This window comes from Plecotus auritus, assembly GCF_963455305.1.
Source record: "Plecotus auritus genome assembly, chromosome: 3".
Taxonomy (NCBI): domain Eukaryota; kingdom Metazoa; phylum Chordata; class Mammalia; order Chiroptera; family Vespertilionidae; genus Plecotus; species Plecotus auritus.
In genome coordinates, this window is record NC_137772.1 from 25,750,643 (window position 1) to 25,777,810 (window position 27,168).

The 27,168-nt window shown below is 41.5% G+C and overlaps 2 protein-coding genes and 1 pseudogene across 3 annotated transcripts in view; 2 read left to right on the plus strand and 1 right to left on the minus strand.

Annotated features, from left to right (window-relative positions):
- Positions 1-489, plus strand: part of LOC308243470 (disintegrin and metalloproteinase domain-containing protein 32-like) — a gene marked incomplete at both ends in the record, with an annotated part of 77,558 nt that extends 77,069 nt beyond the window's left edge. Inside the window, one exon of the mRNA XM_080659016.1 lies at positions 424-489. Within this exon, the coding sequence (XP_080515142.1) occupies positions 424-489 (66 nt within the window). The remainder of the gene's footprint in view (positions 1-423) is intronic.
- A 5,108-nt stretch (positions 490-5,597) lies between these two features.
- Positions 5,598-6,723, minus strand: LOC308243471 (DNA-directed RNA polymerase II subunit GRINL1A-like; annotated as a pseudogene). Its single transcript has one exon. The product of its transcript is annotated as a DNA-directed RNA polymerase II subunit GRINL1A-like (transcript).
- A 7,279-nt stretch (positions 6,724-14,002) lies between these two features.
- LOC308243472 (disintegrin and metalloproteinase domain-containing protein 5-like) overlaps positions 14,003-27,168 on the plus strand; it is a gene marked incomplete at both ends in the record, with an annotated part of 133,395 nt that continues 120,229 nt past the window's right edge. The window contains 2 exons of the mRNA XM_080659017.1: positions 14,003-14,036; positions 14,954-15,113. Of these exons, the coding sequence (XP_080515143.1) occupies positions 14,003-14,036; positions 14,954-15,113 (194 nt within the window). The remainder of the gene's footprint in view (positions 14,037-14,953; positions 15,114-27,168) is intronic.

Here is a 27,168-nt window from a genome sequence, read left to right on the forward strand (position 1 = left end):
TGGGGGGTGGGGCTGTCACCCAGCTCCCAGGCACTGAGGGAGCCAGGCAGGGGGCCCGGCCATGATTGATTGCCCCACAGGTGGGATGGTGGAGCAGGTGAATGGCCGGCTCCAGGCCAAGGCGGGGTGTCAGGTGGGTCTTCGGGGATGTGAGCTGGGAGTGCAAGCTGGGGCTGCAAGGCTGGGGGCGCTAGCTGGGGCTGATCTCCACAGGCCACCCTGATGGGCCCCACCCATGCACGAATTCGTGCACCAGGCCTCTAGTCTTATAGATAAAACAGTCCATATAAGCTAATTGAAAGTTACCTTCAATCCTGTACAAAAGCTCTAAACATTTACTAACCCCCTTTTGTTGTCCTTTTTTTTTTGCAAAACTTTAATACAATATGGTTAAACATGATATTCAATATTTAACTTTTACAGTACATGGAAGATGAAAGTTACCTTCTCAAAATAGATGTCCTATTAAACTGTTCTGAGATTACATAAAGAGAGAAGCATGAAAGTTTGAAGGCGAATAGAGAGAGGTTCAAAATGTGTATAATGTACTTTAATGAGGAGAATCAAAGGATTGCAACTTTAGTCACATGCAGAACTCTAAAGTCTAATTATAGGAGCCCATCATCTGGAGCCAAAGGCCAGAAACTAATTCTTGCTCATAAATGTAACTGAATTGAAGTGTATCTGGGGAAATTTTTTATTTTGTAAATGTGATAAGAATTAGTATTTTTGGCTTCTCTCCTTTTTTTTAAAAAATATATTTTATTGATTTTTTACAGAGAGGAAGAGAGAGGGATAGAGAGTTAGAAACATCAATGAGAGAGAAACATCGATCAGCTGCCTCCTGCACGCCCCCTACTGGGGATGTGCCCACAACCAAGGTACATGCCCTTGACCAGAATCGAACCTGGGACCCTTTAGTCTGCAGGCCGACGCTCTATCCATTGAGCCAAACCAGTTAGGGCTCCTCTCCTTACTTTTTAATAGGCTTTTTAGGATACATTCAAAAACTTCTAAGGTTTATAAAGTAGATGTAGAGGAGAAAAATTTTGGAGAAAGCTTATATTCCAAGAGGAAGTTTTTTGGCATCAAAAGATGAAGAAGGCAAATTGTCTTGCCCAAATTAGAAAGGGACAAAGACAATTAAAATATTTTTATCATATACTAGTGGCCTGGTGCACGAAATTCGTGCACATTAAAAGGGGATTAATTAGAGGAAATAATTTAAAATTGCTATTTGCCCTTTCTCTATAATAGAAATGTCAGAGATGAAAGAAAATTAGTAAAGTGTATATGAAAACCTTCCTCCTGTCAGAGTTTGGGGCGCACTTCGGGGCCCAGAGTCAAGTCCCCGCCCACCCACATGCGTCTCAAAATCATGTGAGACCCAGACCCGGCCGGTACCCCCCCCCCCCCCATTGGGCTAGATCCAGACCCAGCCAGTCCCACCCTTGTCAAGCCCTGCCAGGCAGGGGATGTAGCCTCAGGTCCCCTGGCCCGGTGCCAGGACAGGGGGTGTGGCCTGAGGTCCTCCAGCCCAGACCTGGGGGGGGGCATGCCTTGAGGTCCTCCATCAAGCCCCACCAGTTGGGGGACATGGCCTGAGATCCCCTGTCAAGCCCCGCTGGGTGGGGGGGCATGGCCTGAGGTCCCCCGTCAAGCCCCGCCAGGCGGGGGCGCGCAATCTCAGGTCCTCTGGCCCAATACCGGGAGGGGGGCATAGCCTCAGGTTCCCTGTCAAGCCCCACTGGCAGGAGGGTGCAGCCTCAAGTCCCCCGTCAAGCCCCGCTGGGCGGGGGGGTGCGGCCTGAGTTCCCCCGACCCAGCACTGGGGGTGCACCTTGAGGACCCCCATCAAGCCCCGCTGGGTGGGGAGCGTGGCCTGAGGTCCCCTGTCAAGCCCCGCCAGGGAGGGGGGCACAGCCAGGTCCCCTGGCCTGGTGCTGGAGGGGGGAGCAGCCTGAGGTCCCCTAGCCCAGTACCAGGATGGGAAGCACACCTTGAGGTCCCCATCAAGCCCTGCTGTGTGGGGGGCATGGCCTCAGGTCCCCTGGCCTGGCGCAGGGGCGGGGGTCACGGCCTGAGGTCCCCTGGCCTGGTGCTGGGGCAGGGGGCGAGGCCTGAGGTCCCTGTCAAGCACCCCCGGGTCAGGGGCGTGGCCTGAGGTCCCCCGGCCTGGTGCCAGGGTGGGGGGCGCGGCCTGAAGTCCCCTGTCAAGCCCCACCTGGTGAGGGGCATGGCCTGAGGTTCCCCAGTCTGGCGCTGGGGCGGGGGTGAGGGGGAAGCAGCCTGAGGTCCCCTAGCCCAGCACCAGGACGGGCAGCGCACCTTGAGGTCCCCTGTCAAGCCCTGCCAGGTGGGGGGGGCGAGGCCTGAGATCCCCTGTCAAGCCCTGCCAGGTGGGGGACACGGCCTGAGGTCCCCTGTCAAGCCCCACAGGGGCAGGGGAGGGCATAGCCTCAGGTCCCTGCTGATTGCTTGTTAAGGCTCCTTATAGGGACTTGGCCTCAGCTGTGGGTGCGGCCATCTTTGTGATGGAGTGATGGCCAATTAGCTTATTCCCTCTTTATTAGATAGGATGACCTCCAGGCATATTGTAATATATATATATATATATATATATATATATATATATATATATATATATAGTCTAAAGTTTTACATGTCTCCTTTTCTCCCAATTGACCCCCACCCCCATTCCCACCCCGGGCTAGCCCCCACCGCCCCAGAGTCTATGTCCATTGGTTATGCTAATATGCATGCATATAAGTCCTTTGGTTGCTCTCTACCTACCCTCTGCCATTTGTCTCTTGTTCATCAAATTATGTTGATCATCATCATAATAATGTCGTTTCTTTTTTAAAAAAATATATTTTTATTGATTTCAGAGAGGGAGAGAGAGAAACATCAACGATGAGAGGGAATCATGATTGGCTGCCTCCTGCACACCCCTTACTGGGGATCGAGCCCACACCTGGGCATGTGCCCTTGACTGGAATTGAACCCGGGACCCTTCAGTCTGCAGGCTGACTGAGCCAAATCAGCTAAGGCTGGTATATTGTAGTTTTTTAAGAGACCTTCAATTAGTTATAGTTATATGATATTATAATTATAGATAATTATATAATGACTAGTAGCCTGGTGCATGAAATTCATGCACATTAAGGGGGAATTAATTAGAGGAAATATTTTAATATTGCTATTTGCCCTTTATAATAGAAGTGTCAGAGATGAAAGGAAATTAGTAAAATGTATATGAAAATAATATATAAATTTATTAATAAACAATAACAAAATGACATAACAACAAAGACATAAAACAACAAAAACATGATATGAAAACAAAAACATGATATAAAAACAACAGTGATGCAAACAACGACTGATAAAGTGATTAAATGTATTCTAATATCTCCCTGTATACCACATTAAGAGGGAAAACACTTTCAGAGTGCTTGACTAATTTCCCTTGGGATGAAGTATTTACAATTTTAACTGTAACGTCACATGTTCTTCGAACTCGAGAGAAAGCAACATATAACTGACCATGTCCAAAAACGGGTTCAGGTAGGAATATTCCTACTCTGTCTAGAGTTTGTCCTTGTGATTTTTTAATAGTCATCACAAATGCTGGCATCACGGGAAACTGTCATCGAATTAATTTAAATGGGAGGCCAGTGTCAGAGGGGGAAAAATTAATTCTTGGAATCAGAACAACCTCTCCCTCTGCAGATCCTGTTAATACTTCAGCTTCGATTATGTTAGGTCACAATCTTTTGATAATAAATCTGGTACCATTACAAAGACCCATTTACTATTAAGATTTCTCAGTAGCATGATGATTGCACCCACTTTCAATTTTAATTCATGACATGGCATTCCCAAAGGAGTAATACTATTAAGAAATTCACTGGGAAAATTTTTCTTTTCAGCATCATCTGTTGAATCAATGGAATCATCACTCACATAGGTGTGAAAATCTCCATCGAGTATATCCAAAATTTCTTCATTTAATTTCTTTATGTGCTCACTTTTTGGACAAAGAATTGCATGTTTAGATATATTTTTAATATTATCTATAGATACACTATTTCCAAAGGTAGCTTCAATAATAGATCCATTCCAAATCATTTCACAGGGGATTTCAATAATATCCATTCCTAAATGAAAACTGCTATCAAGTTTGCCATCTCCAAGTTTTACTAACCATTCGCTATAAGCAGAATCCTCTGATCTCATACTTGTTTTAAGAGACAACTTTCTGAAACATCCCCAAACATCACAGTACTTTAAACTCCTTTGTACTATGGCTGATAGCATAGCATGTGGTACAATACTGAGACATTGTCGAAAATCCCCTCTGAGAAGGAGAACTTTCCCATCAAATCCAACATTCAAATTCATAATTTCTCGTAGTAATCTGTCTATGGCATTTATAGTATGGCTGGATGCCATAATGAGAAGTTTGGCCTTTTTAATGCTTTTAGCAACTTCACTGTTTATATCGAGTCTAGAAATTGAAGTTTCAAATTTTAATGGAATTGGTAATTTATATTGGGAATGAACGGTTCTTCCACCAAGAAGTAAATTTGCAGCAATTTCTGTAGACACCATGGGTAAAACAGTACCACCATGACCTCTAATACAATGTATTAAAACTTTATAAAGATATGTTTTTCCCCTACCACCTGGACCATCCAAGAAAAATTATTTGGGGTGTACAGTTTGATCTTCTGTGTCTGAAGTTATAGCCTGAAAGGCAGCTTCACCTCAGCGCTGGGCAGGGATGCATGCAGGCAGCCTGATGTTAGCGCTGGACAGGCCTGCACGTGCCTCTGCTGGGGCGGAAGTCCCCGCCCCATCCCTGCCCAGCAGCTCCTGCCTGTTGACCAGTTGTGACTGGGACACTGTTAGGACAAATTAGCATATTGCCTCTTTATATATATATATTATGTAATTTACTATGATAATGAAAATGCCTCATAGCTTTTGGGCAAGTAATTAGCAATATAAGATTTTCCTGGAGGTGTATCCATTTCTAACATGATCCTTTTATTTGCATGTAATATTAATGTTGCAAGAATGTGTCCTTAATAAAATAAGGGATTGAACAAAGAAACAAATGAAAAACAGCTCATAGACACAGACAACAGCATTATGATCACCTGAGGGGAAAGGGAGTGAGGGGAGGTGGAGAGGCTAAAGTGGGGATAAGTGGTGATGGAAGGAGACTTGACTCGGGATGGTGAACACACAACACAATATACAGAGGATGTATTACAGAATTGTACACCTGACAATTACATATCTTAATTAACCAATTTCCCCACAATAAGCTCAATTTAAAAATAAACAATAAAGTTAACTACTTTAAAAATAAAAAAATTAAAGCAAGGCAAATGAAATAAAAAATTGCACATTCTATTAATAAAAAATGTTATCTGCTGAAATGCTATTTTTATAGCTACCATTGTGTAACTTTATAAAATTATTTCCCTCAACGTCTGACACCAAGCTTGATACTTGTTAGAAAGTCTGACGTAAGAAAATTACATCTCAACAGGCAGAGAGTCAAGAGAGGATCCCAATGCCCATCTTCAGAATTCTCCATCAGAGGATGATCATCATCTTCATCCCTTTACTTTTGGGTATCTCCTTGAAGCCTCTCCTTCTGGATTATAGCTCTGCATTAACATTCAGTCTTTCTGCTAATTTATGTGCTGCAAGCTTGGTGTGCATATCTTCATGACTGTTTCTGCTGTTGCTGACCTGCAGCTGTGTAGGTATATCGTGCAGTGGTAGAAGCCCAGCTGCTGGGCTGTCTCTAGGTGCTGTTTATCCCTGTGCAGCCTTTCCTCTGACGAAATAGGAGATCCTCTTCTTTGCTGAAGCCTAGATGAATCATTCTGTCATGAAGGTAACACATGGGTTTTAAATTTACGTGGTGGGGGCACTGAGTTTTTGGCTCACATGCCTAGCGCTTCCATGTAATGAGGCTTCTTCTGTGTCCCACTACTAAGGCCTGTCAAGTTCCCAGTACTCTTGTTTTCTTCTGAGTGGTGTTCATCTGGGTCTGCAGTTGTGACCCTTTGTATCCTATCAATAAACAGGTTGCTGGAGCTGGTGGAGTTACCTTCTGGTTGACCTGACACCCGATGCTGAAGGAGACGCTCACTGGCTTTGGGAGAGGAAGGCACAGTGGCTCTGCTGCTGGAAGCTGGGCACTTGTTCACTTTGTACCCAACCTGGGGAGCCTCTTCATTATCTTTGTGACAAGAATGTACAAAACCCTGTTGTGAGGTTGTTTTAGATGATGATGTGAAGTGATCTGCAGAACAGCCAGGAACTAGTGATGAGTATCAAGTATCTGGTCAGAATTCTGGGCCCTATTTGTGTCCACATCAACAGCAGTTGCTTTTTGCCTTGGGTAACAGTCTGAACTAGCAGGGGAAACAGTTCACTTTTTTCCCCCTCTGTTTCTTCACGTTCTGCAATGGCAGCTTTCAGTTTGGCAATAGAGTCAAAGATCTTTTTATCCTTGCCGGGCAATCAGCAAATGAAATTTTTATGGTGCAAAAATCTCTCCTGGCACTTTGACACCTCCCTCAGCTCCACCAAACTCCGCTGCCCCAAGTCCTCGGGAGCTTGGGGCTCAAAGCTGCAGGGCAGTGAGGACAGACTAGGGCAGTGAGGACAGACTAGGGCAGTGGTCGGCAAACTCATTAGCCAACAGAGCCAAATATCAACAGTACAATGATTGAAATTTCTTTTGAGAGCCAAATTTTTTAAACTTAAACTTCTTCTAATGCCACTTCTTCAAAATAGACTCGCCCAGGCTGTGGTATTTTGTGGAAGAGCCACACTCAAGGGGCCAAAGAGCCGCCATGTGGCTTGTGAGCCGCAGTTTCCCGACCACTGGACTAGGGGGCCTGAGGCTGGGGAGACGGTGTGCACTAGCTTCCTGGCAGCCCTGGCTGCAGCAGTGGTGGCAGGGACTCTGCGGCACTAGCAGGAGTTGCCCTTTTGCCAGAAGGACTGTCCCTTTTGGTTTTTGATGTCACAATTTACCTATTTTCATATTTGTGAATTTTATTAGAAAATTACAATAGCTATAATTTGTTTTTAATCTTTTAACTTGTATTCTGTCAAGTGGTTAATTCACAATTTCCTCAGCTTTTGTTTGGGAAAGTTCCTATTTCTCCTTCATTTCTGAAGGATGAGTTTGCTGGATAGAGAATTCTTGGCTGACCTTTTTTTTTTCTTTTAACACTTCGAATATGAAATTTCACTCTCTCCTGGCCTTGGGGAGGTTGCTTTATAGATGACAATTGTTTTTTTTTTTTTGCTATTTTTTATAATTTCCTCTTTGTCTTTAATATCTATCAGTATATTATAATATGTCTTATTAGATAAGGCCATTTTGCATTGAGATAGTGGGGTGATCTTTTGGTTTTGTGAGTTTGGATGTCCAAGTCTCTCCCCAGGTTTGGGAAGTTCTCAGCTATTTCTTTAGATAGACTCTCTGCTCCCCTTTTTTCTATGTTCTCTTTCTAGTGCTCCAGTTATTCTGATATCTATATGTTTGATGGTTTCCCATAGATCACATATGCTTTCTTTGCTCTTACCCTGGTTCCTAACATCTAGATATCAATTCTATCTTCTGATTGGTTTATTCTGCGATAGATGTTCTCTATTACACTGTTTTCCTAATCATTAATGAAATTCTTCACCTCTAGAATTTCTTTATGGTTCTTATTTATTACTTCTGTCTTTGTTACATTTTTCATTTTGTCCAGGAGATTTCCATATTTTGTTGAATTGTATGTCTGTGTTTTCTTGTAGCTCCAGAGTTCCTAAAAACAGCCTTTTGAACTTTTTATCAGCGAAATTGCTAAATTTTCTGCATCTTTTTGAGTTTGGTCGCTGCAATATTATTTTGATGATGACTTGTTTCCTTGATTCTTCATTTTTCTTGGAATTTTGCATTGCTGTTTTCACATTTGAAGTACTAGTCACTTCTTTAAATCTCTACTAGCTGTCTTCAGGTGGGATCTTTTTTATTGCTCTTGCTTATGTTTGGGTCTTTCTCCAACACTGTGTGAGTACACTTGCTCCTTCTATGCCAGAATTATTAAGCTTGTATGTCTTCTCTGTTTCTTAAATTGACAGAGCTGGCTGCTGGAAACCTCTCTTTTGTCTTCCAGAAGGTGGAAAACCTGTTTGTTTCCTACAACTCAAGTTTGTGCTTTCTACCTTGCCCAGTACCCTGGCTTCGTTTTCTGAGGGAAATCCTTCTCTACTGAGCTTGCTCTTGCTGCTCAACCGAGGTGTACAGAGAAGGAGTAGGCTACAAAGTGGGAAAAATTATGGGTTTAGCACTTGAGGTATTTGGGGTGCTTACAGGTCAGATGGGGAGGGATCTCTGATTTAAGTTTTTGCAGCAGTTTATGGACAACCTTTCTGTTGGAGTACTGACTGTTAATTAAAGGACTAATTTTCTTCCTTCCCTCCCTCCCTCTCCCCTCCCTCTCTCTCTTCCTACTCTGCTTCCTTCCTTTCTTCCTTCCAATATGAAGATTATATGACAGAAGCTGGGACATTGGATGCCTTGAACAGAGTACTTTTCGCCTGTACATCTAAGCCTTGGAACAGTGATTAGTTTCATGTTCTTAAATTGAAATCTTAGAAACCGAGTGATATTTTATATTGCTTTGAGAAGTAGCATAGCACAGTAGTCAAGGGCAGGGCTTCTGAAACTCCACTGCTTGGATTTAAATCCTGGCTCTACCACTTACCATCTGTGTGGCTTTTGGCAAGTTAAATATCTATGCCCCAGATTCTTCATCTGTAAAGTAGGAATGACAAGAGTTCTGACTTCAAAGGGATGTTGTGAGGATTTAATGAGTAAATCTGTATAAAGTGCTCAGAATAGAGACTCACATAGTAGGCACCATAAAGGTGTTCGCTATGATATAATAATTATCAATAGCATAAACTATCAGTCCCTAATGTTATGCTATATCTAGGTATATGAGTCCCTCTTGTAACACAGAAAGCCTTTGCTTAAAATTTCAACAAATAAAGGCAAACAAAATAAAACTAGATAATGGCTAAGGCAGTGTTATGCTCTTACATGTTTAAAAACCACTCCTGGGGGAGGGTGAACTCCTCATTTGTAAGTACAAATACTTCAGGTTACCACATGACAATGACCCTGGTCTTGGAGATTCAGCACAATCAGCTCTGGGAACTGGTACCAGCTGGCCTCCAGCACACCACTGGAAGCATCTTACATTGGAATTTAAGGATGCGTTTTTGAAATTGCACACTAAAATTTCAGGTGAGCATTTCAAGATGGTAAATTTTCTTGATGTAAATATTGTAAGCCTTAATTCATAGCTTTATTTATATATTATGTGTGTATGTGTATGCCTGTGTCTCTCTGTGTGTGCATGTTATTTAAACTAAGAAATCAAGCATTTGATTTATAGACTTATCTCTCTAAATAAATCAAATAAATAGAATTGCACCAGATAAAAATACAAAAGTAAGCTTGATGATCCATATGATAATGTTACTTTTTATGAGAACATATTTTTATATGATCATTTAAAATGTAAAAAATGGTCCTAGGTGTGCACGTCTGAGTTGGAATGCTATTGTGACAGTGGCTGGAGCGGTCAAGATTGCAATACGAAATCCAGAGAGGCTGATAGAGAAACAGCAGGCAAGTGTCTATCTCTTTACAACTCAGCTAATACAATTCTCAAATAGCTTATCATGACAAAAACAAAGTTAGATATTTGACACTTAGGAAGAAATGACTTTGTAATCGAAAGGTAAATAGGCTTCTTTCAAGAAACAGAAACCAAATATGCCTTTATAATTTTGCTCTCTTTTTCTAATATTAACTTTCAGATATCATGATTGAAGCTGAGAGTATCTTTTAAATTTTTTATTGATTGATATCATTGACTTTACTCCTTTAAGAATATCTTTCAATATTTCCTCCTTTATAATTGATTCTGTGATCTCAGCTCTACACAATTATTCTGTTACTATGTGTTCATTATAGAAGAAGTAAAAGAGATTGAAGATAATTTTTACTCTGAAGAAGCTTACAGTTTAAATGAGAAAAACCAACAACTTGCTGCTGTAGAGATCACAGAGGGATGCTAGCACAGCGTTGTATTTCTTCACCATGAATTTAGTTTCTGTTATCCATGCATTCACTTAGCAAATATTTATTGAACTAATATATGTTAGGTGCTGGTCATATGGCATGAGGGATGCACAATAAGTTAAATCAAGTCCCTTTCCTCATGGAGTTTAAATAATATGTTTCAGGTACCATACCCAGTGCTAACTAGTTGCAGAATAAGGATTAGGAATCAAGTCTCCTGATTTTTATGCCAGTACCATTTTAGTAGCAATCGCTCCATATATAAAAACAGATCCTTAATATCAAAAAGTCAACAATCCAATAAAGAAAAATAGGATATGCACAAATATAGTAAGATTCAGTGATAATGCACCTGGTAACAATGCACACTTACTGGATAACCTTGCAATTACACCATACCACATTATATGTTACTAGAGGCCCAGTGCATGAAATTTGTGCACGGGGGGGCGGGGGGGGCTGTCCCTCAGCCCAGCCTGCACCCTCTCCAATCTGGGGCCCCTCGAGAGATGTTCGACTGCCCGTTTAGGCCCGATTCCGGTGGGCATTCGGACATCCCTCTCAAAATCCAGGCCTCCACCCGTGTACCAGGCCTCTATCCTATCTAATAAAAAAAATAATATGCAGATTGACCATCACTCCAACACACAAGATGGCTGCCCCCATGTGGTTGAAGATGGCTGCCCCCACGTGGACACAGCTGCTTGCCTGCCTGCCTTCCTGATTGCCCCTAACCACTTCTACCGGCCAGCGTGATCACCCCCTAACCACTCCCCTGCCAGCCTGATTGATGTCTAACTGCTCCCCTGCCAGCCTGTTTGCCCCAGACTGCCCTCCTCTGCCTGCCTGGTCACCCCTAACTGCCCTCCCCTGCAGGCTTGATCGCCCCCAACTGCCCTCCCTTGCAGGCCTGGTCCCTCCCAACTGCCCTCCCCTGCTGGCCATCTTGTGGTGGCCATCTTGTGTCCACATGGGGGCAGGATCTTTGACCACATGGGGGCAGCCATCTTGTGTGTTGGAATGATGGTCAATCTGCATATCACTCTTTTATTAGATAGGATAGAGGCGTGGTGCATGGGTGGGGGCCAGCTGGTTTGCCCTGAAGGGTGTCCCGGATCAGGATGGGGGTTCCCTTGGGGCATGGGTTGGCCTCGGCGAGGGGCCTGTGGTGGTTTGCAGGCTGGTCACGCCCCCCCTGGCGACCCAAGTGGAGGCCCTGGTATCGGGGATTTTTTATCTTCTACAATTGAAACTTTTAGCCTGGAGCAGAGCGAAGCCTCCTGCTCGCTCCGTGGCGGCAGCCATTTCTGTTGGGATTTATTTATCTTCTATAATTGAAACTTTGTAGCCTTAAGTGGAGGCCTGGGCTGGCCAGGGTGTGCAGAAAGCTTGGCTTCCTCCATCGCTGGGGAAACCCAAGCCTCCTTCCTGCTCTCTCCGTGGCCATAGCCATCTTGGTTGGGTTAATTTGCATACTCGCTCCTGATTGGCTTGTGGGTGTGGCTTGTGGGTGTAGTGGAGTGATGGTTAATTTGCATATTATTCTTTTATTCGATAGGATTGAAGTTTTTGGGCTCCACTTAATGGTGTTATAGTGGGATTTTTATGTAGCTGCTGTATAATATAGAATACGTTGCTACTTTCAGGAACTTGGTTTCTGTTCATTTAAAAAAAATCTTTATTGTTGATATTGTTACAGATGTTCCCTCCTTTTACTCCATTGCCCCCCTCCACCTGATTTCCACTCCATCCCAAGCCTTCACCACCCTATTGTCCATAGGAAATGCATATCCTATCTAATAAAAGAGTAATATGCAAATTGACCATCACTCCAACACACAAGATGGCTGCCCCCATGTGGACACAAGATGGCTGCCACAAGATGGCCAGCAGGGAAGGGCAGTTGGGAGGGACCAGGCCTGCAAGGGAGGGCAGTTGTGGGCGATCAAGCCTGCAGGGGAGGGCAGTTAGGGGTGACCAAGCTGGCAGAGGAGGGAAGTTGGGGACAACCAGGCCTGCAGGGAAAGGCAGTTGGGAGGGACCCAGGCCTGCAGGGGAGAGAAGTTGGGGGGGGGGGACCAGGCCAGCAGAGGAGGGAAGTTAGGGGCAACTGGGCCTGCAGGGGAGGACAGTTAGGGGTGATCAGGCCTGCAGGGGAGGGCAGTTAGGGGCAAACAGGCTGGCAGGGGAGCAGTTAGACATCAATCAGGCTGGCAGGGGAGTGGTTAGGGGCAATCAGGAAGGCAGGCTGGTGAGCAGTTGGGAGCCAGCAGTCCTGGATTATGAGAGGGATGTCCGACTGCCCTTTTAGGCCCGATCCAGGTAGGATCGGGCCTAAAAGGGCAGTCGGACATCCCTCGAGGGGTCCCATATTGGAGATGGTGCAGGCTGGGCTGAGGGACAACCCCCCCTCCCCGTGCACGAATTTCGTGCACTGGGCCTGTAGTCTATAATAATAATAATAATAATAATGATAATAATAATAATAATAATAATAATAAAAGCATAATATGCTAATTAGACCACACATCCTTCTGGGTGACCTTCCAGATGAAGCCAGGGCTGAAAGGGAAGACTGGGTCTGGGGTGCCAGAGGGAAGCCAGTGCCGCTAGCTGGGGGAAGGAAGGCCTACTCTTGCATGAATTTCATGCATCGGGCCTCTAGTATGCATATAAGTTTTTTGGTTAATCTCTTTCCAGACCCCCACCCCCTTCCCTCTGAGATTTGTCAGTCTGTTCCATGTTTCTATTTTATTCCTCAGTTTATTTTGTTCATTAGATTCCTTGTTCATTTATTTTGATTTTTGGATTCAATTGTTAATAGATATGTATTTATTGCCATTTTATTCATATTTTTTATTTCTTCTCCTCCTTCTCCTTCTTCTTCTTCAACTGATTTTCTCTTGCTGTTTTTAAGAGTCTCTTTTTGTCTTTACCCTTTGTCATTTTATTTTATTTTTTAATATATTTTTATTGATTTCAGAGAGGAAGGGAGAGGAAGAGAGAGATAGAAATATCAATGATGAGAGAGAATCATTGATCGGCTGCCTCTTGCATGCCCCATACTGGGGATTGAGCCCACAACCCAGGCATGTGCCCTTGACCAGAATCGAACCCTGGACACTTTAGTCCGCAGTCCAACACTCTATCCTCTGAGCCAAACTGGCTAGTCTAAACTTTGTCATTTAAATTATGATGTGTCTTGGTGTAGGCCTGTTTGGGTTCCTCTTGTTTGGGACTCTCTGTGCTTCCTGGACTTGTAAGTCTATTTCTTTCACTGGTAGGGGACGTTTTCTGTCATTATTTCTTCAAATAGCTTTTCAATATCTTGCTCTCTCTCTTCTTCTGGCACCCCCATAATGCAAATGGTACACTTGAAGTTGTCCTAGAGGCTCCTTACACTATCTTCATATTTTTGGATTAGTTTTTCTTTTTGCTCTTCTGTTTGGGTGTTTTTTGCTTCCTCATAGTCTAAATTGTTGATTTGATTCTCATAATCCTCAACTCTATTCTTGAATCCCTGGAAATTATTCTTTATTTCAGTTAGTATATGCTTCATTTCTGACTGGTTCTTTTTCATGTCTTTGAATTCTCACTAAGATCCTTGAAAGTCTCACTAAGTCCCTTGAAGCTCTCCTTAAGATACTTGAGCAAACTTATAACCATTGTATTGAACTGTGTATCTAGTAGTTTGCTTGCTTCCATTTCATTAACATTTTTGTCTGGAGATTTCTTCTGTTCTTTCATTTGTTACATGTTTCTTTGTCTCTGCATTTTGGCTGTTTCCCTGTGTTTTTCTATGTATTAAGTTGAGCTGCAATGTCACCTGGAATTCATAGAGTGGCCTTGTGTAGTAGGTGTCCTGCTGGGCCCAGTGGCTCAGTCTTCCCAGTCACCTGATCTAGGCACTCTAGGTGTGCTCCTGTTTGGGCTGTGAGCACAGTCTTGTTGTAGTTGAGCCTTGATTGCTATTGATGTCACTGGGAGGAACTGACCTCTAGGCCAAACAGGCTGTGAGGACCAGCTGTGACTACAGTGGAAGAGCTGCTGTGCTGGAGACAGTGGAAGAGCTGCTGGAACAGGACTTGTATGTCCCTAGCTCCTTCTGAGCTGTTGCCCAAGTGCTGGAGCTCAGAGGAAGTGAGTCCATGTAAGTCCATGTGCCTGCCCTTTAAGAGGAACTGCCTTGGTCTCCAGTAGTCTCTGTGCCATTCAGCCACAATCCCCACTGGTTTTTACAGCCCAAGTCACAGGGACTTCTCTTCGCAGCTCTGGAACCCTGGGCTGAGGGTCTTGTGTGGGGTTAGTAAACCTTGCTCCTCCCAGGAGGCCTCCTCCACAGCCAAAGAATCCCTCCCAATTAAAAAAATGCCACAGGTGGGTGTCGGACTAGCCTGTTCTGCATCTCTACCCCTCCGGCCAGTCTCGATGTACTTTCGTCTTTACGTCTTTACATCTCTAGTTGTATGACTTCCATCAGGTGGTTCTGAATGATGGTTGTTCTGTATTTTAGTATTAATTCGATGTGGTAATTGGAGGTGGCATGTACTGGCGTTTAACTACACGCCATCTTGGTTCTGAATCTTGGTTTATATTCTTTTAGAATGAGAGGTAGTAGAGATAGTCCAGAGTATTATGATTCTATTATTTTTCCACGTTACTGAATAACAACAAAAATTCAGAACTTTGGAATTAGTTTGCTGCAGCTTAAAAGTAAAAGTAGACAGCTTAATTGTTTTACTCTGATTTTTTAATGTCTTTTTGTTTTAGATTTAATCATGGAAAGAGATTTTTGGAAATCTGCAAAGAACCGGTGGCTTCTAGGTTTCTACATTACTTTACCTATTCTCATCATAGCAACCTTAACAGCTATTACATGGAAACGTCTGAAAAAGTGGTTCAGCAAGGAAGAGGAATCCAGAAGTAGCAAGTAAATTTGTGTTCTGAAGTTATACTTTATACCACTTGAATTTAGTCATATGTAAGGCATTATTGTGAGCAGCAACAATACATTTTATAAAGCCTTTTATTACTACATCAGTATATCATTTAAATGTGTGATAATTTTGAATAGTCGCATTTTAGAGATACAAAATTTGGGAGTGTAGTTTAAGTAACTACCCAAAGTTATTGCCTTGGTATTTGAGAGAGGAAGAATTCTAATATATCTATATCTATTTCTTTTCAAATACCATAGAAGTTCTCAGTAATCTCTGTCACATTATAGGAGAAACACCAGAGTATTTATTAAAATGCAGATTTTTGGGCCTTATCACACATGAAATATTTCAGTTTGCATTGCTGCGTCTTATAAGAAATAGCTTTAAAATGATCCTCTGGGTAAAGTCTTCAGAAGTTGAATTTATAATGTAGCCTGCAATATATTTTTATTTTTAAAAATAATTCAAACACAAAGACATAGAACAAGATGCAAATACCCATTTACCCACCATTAGAAAACAAATGTTAATACTTTTCTTATTTCTCTTAATGAAATGATCATTACATGTACAGCAGCAATCCACTTCTAGTATTCATTTCCTACCCGTGAAGACAATCTTTACACTGAAAGTCATTGTATCTTACATATTTTTACTACATGTGGCTTATCCATGTGCCATATCTAGACTTACATATTATTTTACATATTTATACTTTTTCACAGATATATTATCTCTTCTAATTCTAATTTTGCTTTTGTGGTTTTCCTTTTATCAGTTTTTCTTTTTCATGAATAGTTTTATCAGAGGTTTTTCTATTTTGTTAGTAATTTGAAAAATACAGGTTTTGGTTTTGTGGAGATCTCTATATTTTCTTTGTGTTTATTACCCTTAAATTATGCTCTTTTCCTCCTATGTTCTCTATTTACCTTTCCTGTTTTAATTTTTCTTGAGTCTAATGCTTTATTTATTACTTTTTAGTCTTTCTTATTTTCCAACATATGCTATAAGAGTTAAAACTTTCTCCTTGTATATAATTTTTTTTGGATTGATTTGAGAGAGAGAGAGGTCAGTTGTCTCCTGCATGCATCTCAACTGGGGATTAAACCCACAACCTTTTGGTGTATGTGATAATGCTCCAACCAACTGAGCCACACCAACCAAGGTCCTTTGTATATCATTTTATAATTGACATTTAGTTCAAAAAATTAGAAATTTCTAGTATGATTTCCTGTTTAAATCATGACTAAATTATGGTGTGTTTTTTTTTTTTAGTTTCCATTTTTTGTGATTTATTTTTGTTGCTATAAAATTTTCCAATTTTTTTACTTATTGGGAGAGACTTGCCCTTAACCTGTTTGTGTTTACACAATGTCAACAGCATACTTGATAACATTGTGGACACTTTCAGTTTTGCCATGCTAACATTTGTGGGGCATCCTATATAGTAAAGATGTAATATGCAAATGGTCATTATGCTGTGAAGCGTAGCGACTGACCGCATAATGACCGGATCACGGATCAGCAGGAGGGTGGGGCAGCAAGCTACAAGCAGGCAGCAGAGAGCTACAGGAGGGGGCAGGGCAGCAAGCTATGGGGGGTGGGCGTGGAGGGAGCTACAGGAGGACAGGGCAGTGGGCTACTGACTACAAGCAGGTGGCGGAGAGCTACAGGAGAGGGCAGGGCAGCAAGCTGTGAGCGGGGGCGTCGGGGGAGGTACAGGAGAGCGGGGCAGCAGGTGGAGAGCTACTGGAGGGCTGCAATGAGCTACTGGCGAGCTACTGGAGCACGGATTTGTGCGCAGGGCTACTAGTTCCTTTATAAGTGTCCATTCCCTCCATGTCTGTAGTATCACCTTTCTTGTAGATTTATACGTACATGGCCAAAGGAATAACTCTTTTCCAAAAGGCTTAAAGAATGTATAGCAGGTGTCTCTTCTTTGTTTTCCTTTATGTTGGGAATGACTGGAAGATGGTAATTCCAGCTGAAAGACCCCATTTATTAATTGGGTTGTCTTGTTAGTGAGTCATTCAGATCTTTTAATCATTTTTAAAATGGGCTGTTTGTTTTCCTATTATTGCATTTGAGTATTTTGTAGATGTTCTGGATACAAGCACTTTATCATATACTAGTGACCCATTGCGTGAAGACCCCTTCCCGCACCGTGCCATGGGACCTTACCTGAATGCTCTGAGCACAAACCCTTGCACTTGCTACTGGGATGAGGTTCATGTGGGCAGCCATCTTGGCTACCCACCTCATGCCTATCATGTCATTTTGCTTTTCCACATTATGCCCCGTCCACCCAACAATGCCTTAAGCCACGCCCTGGCCACACCCCTAAGGGCACCTCAGCTTTGCTCAGAGCCTCTTCCATGGTCTTGAGTGCCTGAGTGGTAACTTGGCCCCACCCCTGCCCTCCGCCTGGGTTCAAAGCTCCTTGTAGAAGGACTTTCTTTGTGATGCCTTTGAGGGCAGCAAAGTACACCCTATGGACCGGGTGCTTCCTCACGTTCAGGGTACGTCCTTGCGTACACTACTCCGTGGCCCCTCCTCTCTATTGGTGTTCATCCTCATTCTGCAGACTCCACGTCTGTCCCTTGTGCCCATGTCCCTGCTTTTAACTCTAGTAATTCCTGTGCTTGAGTTTACCCCTCCTGTAATCTCTGGGCTAGGCCAAGGCCACGCCCCTACCCACAGGGCCAGCGCCTGTGCTCCTTCCCACAGTTCCTGGCTCTGCCCCTCTGGTCCCAGTCCCGGAGTCCTGCCCCACGTGGCCGGCGCACTGCGGGACGGCCCGATGCCCTGCCTCTGGGCAAGTGGGGCCACGGAAACCCTGGCAGAAGCCACATGAAGCAGATGCCAGGACCCCCGCGGGGCTGCAGGAACCTCGGCAGAATCCGTGCACCAGTAGCTCTCTGCAGGGCCTAGCTGCTCAGTGCCTGTTGCCCAGAGGCTCTCTGCGGCCCAGAGGCCCATCCGTGGCCGGGTGTGGAATGCTCACGCTGCCTGCTCTCAGCTGCCGCCCCCCTGGGACTGGGAGACTCCAGCGGGGCTGAGAGGACTGGGTGCTGCCATCTTGTGGCTATGGGTACTGCCATCTTTGTGACAGAGTGATGATTAATTTGCATATTACCCTTTTATTAGATAGGATTATTAGATAGGATATGATTTGCATATATGTTCCCCTACCCTGAGACTTGTCATTTTCATTCTTTCAAATAGCAAAAGTTTTAAATTTTGATGAAATCCAGGGTTAGCTTTCTTTTTTTATAGATCATGATTTTGGTGGTGTACTTAGGAAATATTTCCCTAACCAAAATTCATGAAGATTTTCTCTCCTAAAAATTTTATAGTTTTAGGTTTTGCATTCAGGCTTATGTTCAGTTTGAATTGAGTTTTATATGATTAAAGTGGTATGGATACAATGGGTTTTTCTTTTACACAAGAATATCCAGTTCTTCTAATGTCATTGCCTTTTAAGCTTCGTTAAGCACAATTAGAGTAGTCACCACTACTGAGGCACAACTCACCATGAATTATGAGATTTTTCACCTGAGGTGGTGGAAACACAAACCATTCCTATCTCTATGTGAGCACAGTGGATTGATTGCTCCTTTTCTTCATTTCCAAATTCCCCTCCCCCTCTGGCTCGGGTGGTTTCCTCACTTGCACTCAATAATCCGTCTTCTGCTTAAGAGTCAAGAGGGACCCTGCACAGTATTAGGAGCTCTCTGTGTGCAGCTCTTTCCACGTCTCCTTTTTTGTCCTGTGAATTCTAGCTGCCTTTCCCTTCCTAGACTCCCTATCCTATTACCTCACATCAGGGAAACTTACGGCTTTGCCTGTGTCTTCCTTGCTGTGCTACAGATTGAAAATTCTCACCAGGCAATAAGAAGGGTCAAATATAGGTCTCATCTTTTTTATTCCCTTCTCTCAGAGATCACTACCCTGCATTGACATATTAAATGTCTAAAAATCACAGTTTCATTTTTGTCAGGATTTCTAGTTGTTTAGGTGGGAGGGTAAATTCAGTCTGTTACTCCACCTCGGCCAGAATTGGAAATATGTCTTTATCATTTATAATTGCATATCTCACATTTGTTTTATTTCCTCAAGTTACTCTTTCATTTCATCAACTCTTTTTTTCATCTTTATCCTGTTTTAGACTTATGGAATCTATTCCTGCAAAGATCTTTATGGATATTTTAAATATTCTTATCTTAAAGTTTTAAAAATAAATTGTGTTGTATTTCTTTCTCTTTTTTAAAAATATATTTTTACTAGAGGCCCAGTGCACGAAATTCATGCATGGGTGGGGTCCCTAGGCTTAGTCAGAGATCAGGGCCGATCAGGTTCCCTATCTTCCTTCCCCCACTCTTTCCTTTGCTGCCCATGTCCACTGCCACCCACCCCCGGTTCCCCATCCCAGCCCAGGGCCCAGCCCTGATAGGGCGATCAGGACCTGTTGGCCAGGGGGAGGTACCAGAGGTTGGCCAGCAAGCCCCATCAGTGATTGGGGCCTGTGGGCCGGGGGCAGCTCCTGCATTGAGCGTCTGCCCCCTGGTGGTCAGTGTGCATCACAGAAACCGGTTGTTCCGTCGTAACGGTTGCTTAGGCTTTTATATATATAGAATTGATTTCAGAGAGGAAGAGAAAGGGAGAGATTGAAACATGAATGATGAGAGAGAACCATTGATCGGGCATGTGCCCTTGACCAGAATCGAACCTGGGACACCTAAGCTGCAGGCCAACACTCTATGTGCTGAGCCAAACCAGCAAGGGCTGTGCTGTATTTCTTGGAGTGTGACTTTGTTGATTTGCTGTGATTGCTGACGCTCATGTTTAGTGGTTTGTAATCATAGACTGTTTTATCCTCAGTGCCAATGATTTTCCCATGAGAATTCTGTATGCCCTGTTGAAATCACATACATGTGGGTTGTTCTTTTTTTTTTCTTTTTCTGCTTTTAAAGCAAAACTATTTCTACAATTGCTATTCATGGTATTCAGGAACTTGTAGTTTGTGAACTAGGATCCTAAAAGTATACTTTTTAAAGGCTTGAGATTCCTTCATTGATGCATTTTTCCCATCTATATATATCCTCATTTTTTTCTACATTCCAAAGGCTACTGGTCAGAGGTTTTTGTTGCTGTTTGTTTGTCTGTTTTTTAAATCTTGAGACAAACTTTTTATTTCTTCCCTCCTATGCGCACTTGTAAAAATTTTTAAACTTATTGGGATGTCATTGGTTAATAACAGTATATAGGTTTCAAATGTATAATTCTATGGTCAGAATTTTTATTATCCCTATTTCATGGGTGGTATGGCCCTCCTGGCTCCCAGGTTGAATTAAGGTCCTCACTCAGTTTTCTGACATGCAAAGGTCTTGGACTTGATTTCTTTCTAAGGAAGGGCTATTAAATCTCTAGACCAGCCTTGGGCAAACTACGGCCCACGGGCCGGATCCGGCTGTTCTATCCGGTTCTCTTGCTCTCCCCTCCGCTCCTTTACTTTGAATTTATATTAGTTCACACAAACACTCCATCCATGCTTTTGTTCCGGCCCTCAGGTCCAGTTTAAGAACCCATTGTGGCCCTTGAGTCAAAAAGTTTGCCCACCCCTGCTCTAGACCCAAAGGTGTATCACTGGCTTAGACATCCCTGGAGTCATTCAGTGTTAGCTCCTGTTTATCCTTTGAACTCTATTTTTTATTTTTACTAGCATCAGGAGAAGTCTTTCCTTGGTTTTAATCTCAGCTATGTATTAAATTTTTATGGTAGTTTTCTTTTTCAGCACTCATCCTGTGTGAGGAATGGAAAGGACAAATATCTTGCCTGCCTACTCCGCAGCAATGCCTAGAAGTCAATAGGTGTTTTCATTTACCAAATGTAGCATTTCTTTATCAATAAGTACAAAGTTAAAAAATTGAGGAATGGAGGTAAGAATCAGGCATTCAGAATCAAACCTATATTTTGTATTTAGAAGTGACAAGCAAAAAGCAAGGCAAATCTGTGTCTTCTTAACACTCTTCTCACTGTGGGATTGGACATTTGCATTCTTTCTGGATGAGGAATATGGCTAAATAAGGTTATTTATTGGCATATTTCTTCGAAATTATTTTCTTTATTGATAACAAGTCTTGTAAAGAGATAATACTGCTTATAAAATGGCCTATTATTCATGCAATAGACAAACTTTCCTAGGAGTAACTTGAGACATTATTTTCTATTTTTTTTTACTATCCAGATCAGAAGTCAGCATTCACACATATAGCACCAGGTAAGTAAATAAAGTTTCTTAAGATACATGTTGAAAATTAAAAATAAATTAATGATTCACAATTCAGTTCTATATTTTGTTTGAACTCCTGCAGTTGGTGAAGTAATGCCCTGAAACCAGGGTAACTAATGTATAAGATTTCACTTCCTGGTAAATTAGTCTTTTATTCATTTGCAAGTCTACTTTGAAGAAACAAGGAATAAAGTAGCTTACTCTAATAAGAGATAGAATATATATAATTAATGAAAAAGGATGTGTAGTTGTACCTTGGAAATATTGCAGGTTTGGTTTTGATCATTGCAATAAAGTGAATATTGTAATGTGAATTTTTTGGTTTCCTAGAGCCCATAAAAGTTATGTTTACATTTATTATAATCTATTAAGTGTGCTACAGCACTATGTTTTAAAAACCGATGTACATAATTTAAAATACTTTCTTGTTAAAAATTCTATCCATCCTCTGAGCCTTCAGTGAGTCATGACCTTTTTGCTGGTAGAGGGTCTTGGTTCAGTGTTGATGGCTGCTGACTGCTCAGGGGGGTGGTTGCTGAAGGCGGGGGTGGCTGTGGCAATTCCTTAAAACGAGACGACAATGAAGTTTGACTCATCAGTTGACTCTTTTTTTTCCACAAATGATTTCTCTGTAACATGTGAGGCTGTTTGATAGCCTTTGACCCACAGTCCTTTCAAACCCCACCACTACTTTATCAATTTAGTTTGTTATAATCTAAATCTGTTGTTGTCGTCACTTTAACAATCTTTACAGCATTTTCATCAGAAGTAGATTCCCTCTCAAGAAACCACTTTCGTTGCTCAGCCATAAGAAGCAAATCCTCTTCTGCTCAAGTTGTATCATGATATGGCAGCAGTTCAGTCACATCTTCAGGCCCCACTTCTAATTCTAGTTCTCCTGCCATTTCCACCACACCTGCAGTGCTTGCTCTGCTGAAGTCATCCTTTGCAGAAGGTTTTCAATTTGCTTTGCACAGACCCATCAGAGGAATCACTATCTGTGGCAGCTATATAGCCTTACAGAATCTATTTCTTGAATGTTGAAATTGCTCTTTGATCTGTGAGCTGCAGAAGGGATGTAGGGCTGAAACCGGTTTGGCTCAGTGGATAGAGCGTCGGCCTGCGGACTGAAAGGTCCCGGGTTTGATTCCAGTCAAGGGCACGTACCTTGGTTGCGGGCACATCCCCAGTAGGAGGTGTGCAGGAGGCAGCTGATCGATGTTTCTCTCTCATCGATGTTTCTGGCTCTCTATCCCTCTCCTCTCTCTTCCTCTCTGTAAAAAATTAATAAAATATATTGAAAAAAAAAAAAAAAGAAGGGATGTAGGGTTAGCAGGCATAAAACCAACACTCATCTTGTTGTCAGAGTTCTTTATTAGCATTCTTAGGTAACCAGGTACATCATCAAGGGCAGTAATATTTTGAAGAACATATATTTTTTTTTTCCTGAGCAGTAAGTTTCAACACTGGGCTTAAAATATATATTAAACCATGTTATAAACAGACGTGGTGTCATCTAAACTTCGTTGTTACATTTATACAGTGAAGGCTAAGTAGATTTAACATAATTCTTAAAAGGCCTAGGTTTTTTTTTTGCAGTGGTAAGTGAGCATTGGCTTCAACTTAAGTTACCAGCTACCTTAGCCCCTAATAAGAGAGTAAGCCTATTTTTGAAGCTTTGAAACTAGGCAATGTCTTTTCTTCCCTAGCTATGAAAGTCTTAGATGACATCTTTTAATATAAGGCTGTTTTATCTACACTGAATTATATTGTTTAGTGTAGTCACCTTCATCAATTATCTTAGCTAGATCTTCTGGATAACTTGCTACAGCGTCTACGTCAGCACTTGCTGCTTCAGCTTGCATTTTATGCTATGGAGATTGCTTCATTCCTTAAACCTCACAATCCTACCTCTATTAGCTTCTAACTTCTTGTTTAATGGATTCTGTTCTTTTATTGATCTCTATGGAAATCCTAAGTTTTTCTATTACCTGTAATTCTTGGTGTATGAATTCTTTAGTTTGCTCTGGCTGTGGACATTACCTCTTAGTGGCTTTTTTCCCCATTGATTGTAAAGCCATATTAAGTAGCCAGGATTGTTTCATGAGAATTCTTCATATCCTCTTTGTAGAATCCTCCCTGTGGAGATTATTTCATGTTTTATCTTCTTAAGCCATACATTTTTACAGCATTTGTTAGACCTGCAGATAGAGAATTCTATGGAAGCATGAATTGATATCCAGAACCTATACTCATTAAAGACTTAAGGTTCCTGATTCTCTGTATGATATTTTTGTTATCCGTATTCTTAAACCACTTTTTTTTTTAAAGCAATTAGGTCTCTTGTATCTCTAGGTGATCCTTTTCCATCTACACTTCTAAAGAAATTTCCCTGCCACATCCTAAAGACTAATGGTGGAAGCTTGTACCATCCTTGTTTCGTGGATGGAAAGGCCTTTCATGGCTCCCAAGTTTGGAGAAGAAGGTTGGTTGCAGCTTTCCAGGAGGTCTCCACTCATAACTTGATGTGTTCAACGGATTGATGGAACTCTGGAGTCATCCTGCTTTCATTCCTGCTTACCTTTTGTTCTTTCAAACTGTATTAGAAATGTCCTTTTCAGAATTTTGGTTGGTATTTTGTGATATTTTTTTCAACATATCTGTATGTGTGGGGCTGGAGGGGTACATAACCCTGTCAGCCCAGTCTGCCTAATTGTCTAGAAGTCAGTGAGGGTTTTAAATCATGACCTGTCATAATTTGTTTATCAGTAGATAAAAACATTAGGTTAGATCCTGAAGGCTGGAATCAGGCATTCAAGATCAAGCATATATTCTGTGCCGGGTAGTGATAAGGAGAAAAACAAATGTGTTTATTTCTTCCTTTTCCTAGTTGGGGATTTGAATTTGATATTTGTTATTATCTTTTTCATATTATATTGTATTATAAATTTATATTTTTTATTAAGTGAGAATGTTTTTTATTTGCATACCCTAATTTAGTAATCATTTGATATTATTCATTAGTGGTGATTAGTGCTCTAAAAGAGTTAATTCAGGTTATAGAATGGTCTGACTTTCATTTTTTAACAAAGGCAGATTTTTAAAAGAATGAACTTAGAACCATTATTTTTACTCTCATTTAGATCCAGATCAGAAAGCAGCAGGCAAACAGATATTGCCAAGTAAGTAAATTAGGGATTATTTCTTAAAACAAGTATGTTAAAAAATAAGATTAACCAATTGATAATCAACAATTAATTCCTAAGTATTAATTGAGCAGCAAAAATTGGTACAGTACCATACCAAAAAAAGAACCCATTTGTATTTGTCAATCTAGAAGCTAGTGAATATTTACCTAAATAAATGTCTTCATTCCTCCAGTTTGTTAATGTATATAGGGAGTTTACTCTTGGATGATTGGTAACGTTTATGGAGCTAACTCATAAATGGGGAAGTTTACTTCTTCATTTGGAGACACTTCAACTAGAAACTCAATGTGTACACTCATGCATAGCTGAGTGAATGCTTGCTTACCATGGTCACTTAAAAATTTGCTGAAGAAAAATATCATAAAGGAACAATAATTCTATTTCTTCCATTGCCTCTCAGTATTACAAAGTAGTTATAATTAGGTCCCCCTCCATTACCCAAAAGGTGGATATCTCTATGTAATAATACAATAAGTGTTTAATTTCTTACATCCAACAATCTTGGGTTTGGGGGTCCTTCAGCAGATATACAGTATTTGAGAGTTTTCACTGCTCCCCCTCTGACTTAAAAATCTTTATTTACTTGGATAGCGGCTGTTGTTATATACCTTCTAGATTCCTCCAAAGCCCACTGCTATTCCAAGACACATCCAGATCCACAGAGTAAACTTTTTAGGCTGCACATTGGTTGTATAATTCTCTTATTCCAGAAGAAGTTTCCCTTCATAGCAATGCCTGCTATTCCTGTCTTTTACTTCTCATTATTACTGTGATGTTCTTCTCATTATGATACTTTGCAGTCACGAGTTACTATTAACAAACTACAAAATAATTTTCATTATTATGTCCTCTCTGTGCTGTAGAGCTATTATGGTGCTCAAACTCAGCAGTAAGGTCTCAGTTAACCTTTTCCTCACCTTGGACTTATGTCTTATCATGCTCTGCCATTTTAGAGGATAAAGGCCACATTTAGTTTGGTCAGCATTGTGTATCCAGCATGTAGCTGAGTTCTTGGTTAATAGTACGTGCTTAATAAATATAGTTGACCCTTAAAAATACAGATTTGTGCTGTGTGGATCCACATGTATATGGATTTTTTTCAATAAACACATAGAATATTATAAATTTATTTTCTCTTCCTTATAATATTTTGTTTCCTCTGGCTTATTATTAGGATACAGTATATAACACATATAACATACAAAATACTTGTTAATCAACTATTAATGTAATGAGGTTTCTGGTTAACAGTAGGCTATTAGTAGTAAGTTGTTGGGGATTAAAGTTATACCCAGATTTTTGACTGCACAGGGTCAGTCAAAACCCATGTTGTTCAAGGGTTAGTTGTACTTTTTGAATGAATGAATGATTAATTTTGTATCACTTATTACAGCACTTTATTTTTTTACATGAGATCTTCACACACATAGGCAGCCAAAACAAAAAACCCACCAAAACCACCCCCCCACACACACACCCATATGCCCGTATGTCTATAATGTTATAACTGCCTCCATTTCTTCTCTCATTATATCATCTCTCCTAGGAGCCTTATTCACCTACACCGAGTGAGAGATGATAGCATTACCCATAGGAAAATGTTATTTCAATTGGAGTACAATTTGGAATGTTAATTTACTGGTCTAGCCTTCTGGCTTAGTGAGCACCAGGGAAACAGTTTTGGGATAATTATTTTTATTTAAATTTTAATAATGTCACTTGAGATAGTTGCTGTGTTTTACTGACATAGCATCCACTATAGTTTAAGGTTACTTATTTATTTATTTTGGCTTAAGACAACAGAAATTTATTATTTCACAGTTCAGGAGGCTAAAAGTCCAAAACCAAGTTGTCAGCAGGATTGGTTCCTTCTGGAAGCTCTGAGGAAAAATGTGCTCCGTGCCTTTCTCTCAGCTTCCGGTGGTTGCCGGCATTCGGTGTGCCTGGCTTGCTGCTGGAGCACTCCAGCTTTTGCTTCCATCTTCACATGGCTGTCTTTCCTATGGATCTGTGTGTCTGCACCTCTGCACTTCTCTTTCCTGGTATAATGACCCTAATCATTAGCAGTTAGGGCCCACCCTAATGTATTACAACCTTATCTTGAACTTGTTACAGCTGTAAATGCCCTGACTCCAAATAAAGTAACATTCATAAACACCTGGTGTTAGAATTTCAACCTAGCTTTTTTGGGGGACAAAATTTAATCCACAACACTGATATATATATATAATTTTCCCCAAGTGAAATCAATACCCTGGTTATCATTAGAAACGTAAGCCTATAAATTCATAAAACATATAAAAACTCAGTGTAGCTGTAGCCAGTTTAACTCAGTGGATGGAGCGTTGGCCTGTGGACTGAAGGGTCCCAGGTTCGATTCCGGTCAAGGGCATGTACCTTGGTTGCAGGCACATCCCCAGTATGGGGTGTGCAGGAGGCAGCTGATCGATGTTTCTCTCTCATCGATGTTTCTAACTCTCTATCCCTCTCCCTTCCCCTCTGTAAAAAATCAATAAAATATATTTTAAAAAAAACCTAGTGTGG